Source organism: Etheostoma spectabile, unplaced genomic scaffold (genome assembly GCF_008692095.1).
Source record: "Etheostoma spectabile isolate EspeVRDwgs_2016 unplaced genomic scaffold, UIUC_Espe_1.0 scaffold325, whole genome shotgun sequence".
Classification (NCBI taxonomy): domain Eukaryota; kingdom Metazoa; phylum Chordata; class Actinopteri; order Perciformes; family Percidae; genus Etheostoma; species Etheostoma spectabile.
The window spans coordinates 801,185-805,010 of NW_022605585.1; the positions used below are offsets into that span (position 1 = coordinate 801,185).

Genomic DNA, 3,826 nt, shown 5'->3' on the forward strand with positions numbered 1-3,826 from the left:
ATATATATATATATATATATACACAGTCAGCAAACAACAATAAAACCTGTCCATGCAAGCACTTTAAAAAAAAAAATAGATCTCTGTCCATTTCCTGACCTAAATCTTTGGTACGAGTATTGACTCATGAGTCAAAGTTCAGGAGAGTTGTTGAGACAGGTTTTACACACGCCGGCCGGGTGTGGAGTTGTGCTGTTTGGTTGCAGGGCCTTGGGAGGGGTGCAAATCAGAAGCGGTTTTTCTGCTGCGTCCACAGATTGGTGACACATGTTTCTCATTAACAGCGGAGACACGACCTCGTTTGACACGGCTCTCTCTTGCCACACTGTTTACTCTCTGGAACAACAAAGCCAGTCACTGGAGGAGCTTTGCAAACACGCTCATCCTTTCTGTTTCCACTTCAAATGAACAAAGCAAACACAGGCTGTACAACACGTCTCTACAAATAATGCTGACAATGCTACATCTTTAGATCCCATTTTACAAAGAAGAAACAACTGGTTCTGAGATTGTATTTATTGAGACGTGGAAATCAGCCCAAACTGGCCAAACCATTTGTTCATCTCTGGTTCTACTTTTAGACCGAGATGTATAAGTACTGACTTTCTATACTCTTGTCTTTAGGAGACTTTTAAGCAGAGATATGCACACATTCAGTGGGAGGAGAGCCTTTAATTAATAAAATAGTTTTGACTGACAGTGTGCAGGATGCAAAAGAGAGCGAATGCTCACTGCATAAACCGAGGTCCTTGCAACCTTAAAGGGGGAATAACTTGATGATTTGGTCCTGCAACGCCGTGCAATTTAACAGTGACAAATCCAACTTGTTCTACAACTCCTCAGCTGACGTCCAGATTGATTCATTTCCTAACAACTCACAGTTAAGTCGTGGAGAACCAAGCTGTATTCAAGCATTTTTGACATAATAGACGAGTAATTTTGCCACCTGTAAGGAAACAGCATTGAAAGGAGGTGTAGTTGGAACGGGAGTTGTCCATTTGCAACTTGATCACTCAGCTTTTTTTGACAATCTATGCAAGATGCAGCGCTAATTAGGGCTGCACAATTAATTGCACTTTTATCGAAATTGCATTATGGACTGGTGCAATATTTGTTAAAGGCAAGGTACGTGTCAAACTGTCTAAATGAAGTATCGTGGTGCTGCAGACACGTCCCGGCCTACAACTCCTATAACTACAGAAGACATCTTTGTTTGGTGCAGATCCTCGGAGAAATCAGAATTTAAGTCAGTGAAAATGAGAATACTGATACAAACATGCTCATTCCCTTCAATATCGTGAACATTGCAATTGCAATATTAGTCAAAATAATCGCAGTTAGATATTTTCCTCATATCGTGCAGCACTAGCACTAAAGCAGGGAGTGTAAGACAGTGTGATCAGAGTACTAGGTATTGTTGTTCATTTACAGTCTGGCGTGACTGGCTTACTGTTTAAAATCCTCATTGATCCCATACCATTTGGACCTTAGATGTTGGGGGGGGTTAAAGAACACAACAGGAAGTCACATGTAGTGGCCATTTAGGTGACACTCCCCCCTCCGCACAACCCTGCAGCAAATCACCGGGTTGCTTTTACAGTCAATAACCCAGCAACACTGTCTCTGCAGCTCCTGTTCACTGGTTCCACTTATTATTCCACTTATTTGTTATTTATTCATCATTCCCATTTCCTATTTCACAACTGTTCATAATGTTCAAACTGTTCATATTGTAATATAATAACATATTTATCCCAGTATCCTTTGCACTATGCTCCACATTTAAATATTTTTTATTGAACTCTTCATTGCACTCATGCCTCTATATTGTTTCTGTTTAGAGTATGTATATATGAGTGTGTATACATTAGTGTGTATATATTAGTGAGTATATATATTAGTGTGTACATTTTTGTTTTGGTTGTTATGTATGTGTAAGCACAGTGTGAGCAACGACGCTCCAAAGGAAAATTCCTCGTCTGTGTCCTCATACCTGGCAGATAAAGCTGATTCTGATTGTAATAACTTCACCTTCTCTGACACACCGTTCACGCTCCCCTGTACTTTGTGTCAAATACCCAGCGAGCTTTGTTTTGTTTTTTTATCCCTGCTGTCGTACTTCCCTTTCCCTCCCAGATGGGTGGAGCATCCTCTTACAGCACCCAGTTCCTGTCCCACGCGGGCCACCGCGGCCCCCCGGGGATGGTCTCTTCCAGGCCGGGACCCCCACCTCCCGGCGGAGGCCTGTATCCTTCTCACCCTGCCCAGGCTCAGAAGATGCCCCAGCACGGAGGCTATCCCGGGCAGCAGCAGGGGCTCAAGCGGCCGTTCCATTCAGAGGTCAGCGGGGGGGTGAGGGGAGTGAGGGGGGGGGGTGAGATGTTTGCTTATACGTTCAAAATGCAGAAGGCCGACACACGAAAATCTCATTAGGTGGTTTCTCTGCACCGGTGTTGTTTCCTCAAGCCAACAGCAAACACACTGCTCACAGTTATAAAAAGATTAGAAAGAAGAAATTAATAATAATAAATAATTAATAATATATAAATCAATTCCTGTTTTTGCTCTGACTGGATGTCTCGTTTGAGAAGTTACAACAAACCGGAGAGAAGTCATAAGCATCGATTCATTGATTCGTCAATTAACAGAAAACACTGAATCCCCATTTTTTAAAACCATTTTCAGACATTTTATAAACCACAAATCCATTTATTTGTACGAGAAAATGACCAACAATGAAAATAAAACCTAAATAGCTTGTTTTTCCTGCCTCCGTAAATGTGGAAGTTATTATTCCAAGGTGTTTTATCACTATGTTTAACCCTTGTGTTGTCCCCCAAACAGACAGGGTCAAAAACAGACAAAAATTTGACATTTTCATCCTTTTTTTTTTTTTTTTAGTTTTTACTAATGCCACCTTACTACTTTTACACTACTTTTTGGAATTCATGGTCAATAACCCTCATTTATATAGAATTATACCTAATATTTGAGTTAAAAAAGCAGAAGTGATGACTTATTTTGACTAATGGTTAAGATCAGAGGGATGAAAGTGATCAGTTGTAGTTGCAAAGAGCGTTGGAAGGAATCCAATCCATTTTTTGTGGTATTTTGGTTAAAAAGAAACTCATATTTCAGATATAGACATTTTTTAAAGGGGGTCAGATTTGACCCGAGGGCAACAGGAGGGTTAACACTACATTGCACTTCCAGATTGTTTACAACGTGTCATCGCTGTGCTCAATAGTTATTACTTTTTGGGCGGCTGAATGTTGGGCACTTTTTGTTAAATGTATGTTTGACACACACACATATATTAGAGAACAACTAGCAACACAATATGTATTTGTTATGTATTTGGCAACGAAGCACTGAGGTGACTCAGTGATTCGTGGTGTTGTAACAGAGGCGTTTTCCTTCTGTCGCTCGTGTTTCTCAATAATCTCTCTTCCTCTCGGCGTGTTCAGGGTTTCCCGGTGCAGCAGTACGGCTCCGGCGGGATGTCGGGGTACCCTACCCAGCCTCTGCAGTACCCCACGGGTCCACAGCAGCGATGCCCCCCCTCACCCTCTTACCCCTCCAGTCGGATGCCTCTCATGGGGCAGTACACTTCTGCATCGCACAACCCGGGGCAGTTCCCCCCTGGAGCCGGCCAGCCCAATCCTCCCCAGTATTACAAGGTAGTCCACTTCTCTTTCCTTTGCTGCAGTTTTTGCAAGAAAAAGAAATAAAAAAATAGATAAAAAAGACAGTATAAAGACAGCAAAATATCAATAATAATAATAACAACAACAATAAGAACGTTCGTCAAATAAACAAAGAAAAG

General features: G+C 41.6%; 1 protein-coding gene across 1 annotated transcript in view; it reads left to right on the top strand.

Moving 5' to 3' along the window:
- Window positions 1-3,826, top strand: part of zmiz2 (zinc finger, MIZ-type containing 2) — a 45,505-nt gene that overhangs the window by 20,852 nt on the left and 20,827 nt on the right. Inside the window, exons 6-7 of the mRNA XM_032511139.1 lie at window positions 2,137-2,340; window positions 3,468-3,680. Of these exons, the coding sequence (XP_032367030.1) occupies window positions 2,137-2,340; window positions 3,468-3,680 (417 nt within the window). The remainder of the gene's footprint in view (window positions 1-2,136; window positions 2,341-3,467; window positions 3,681-3,826) is intronic.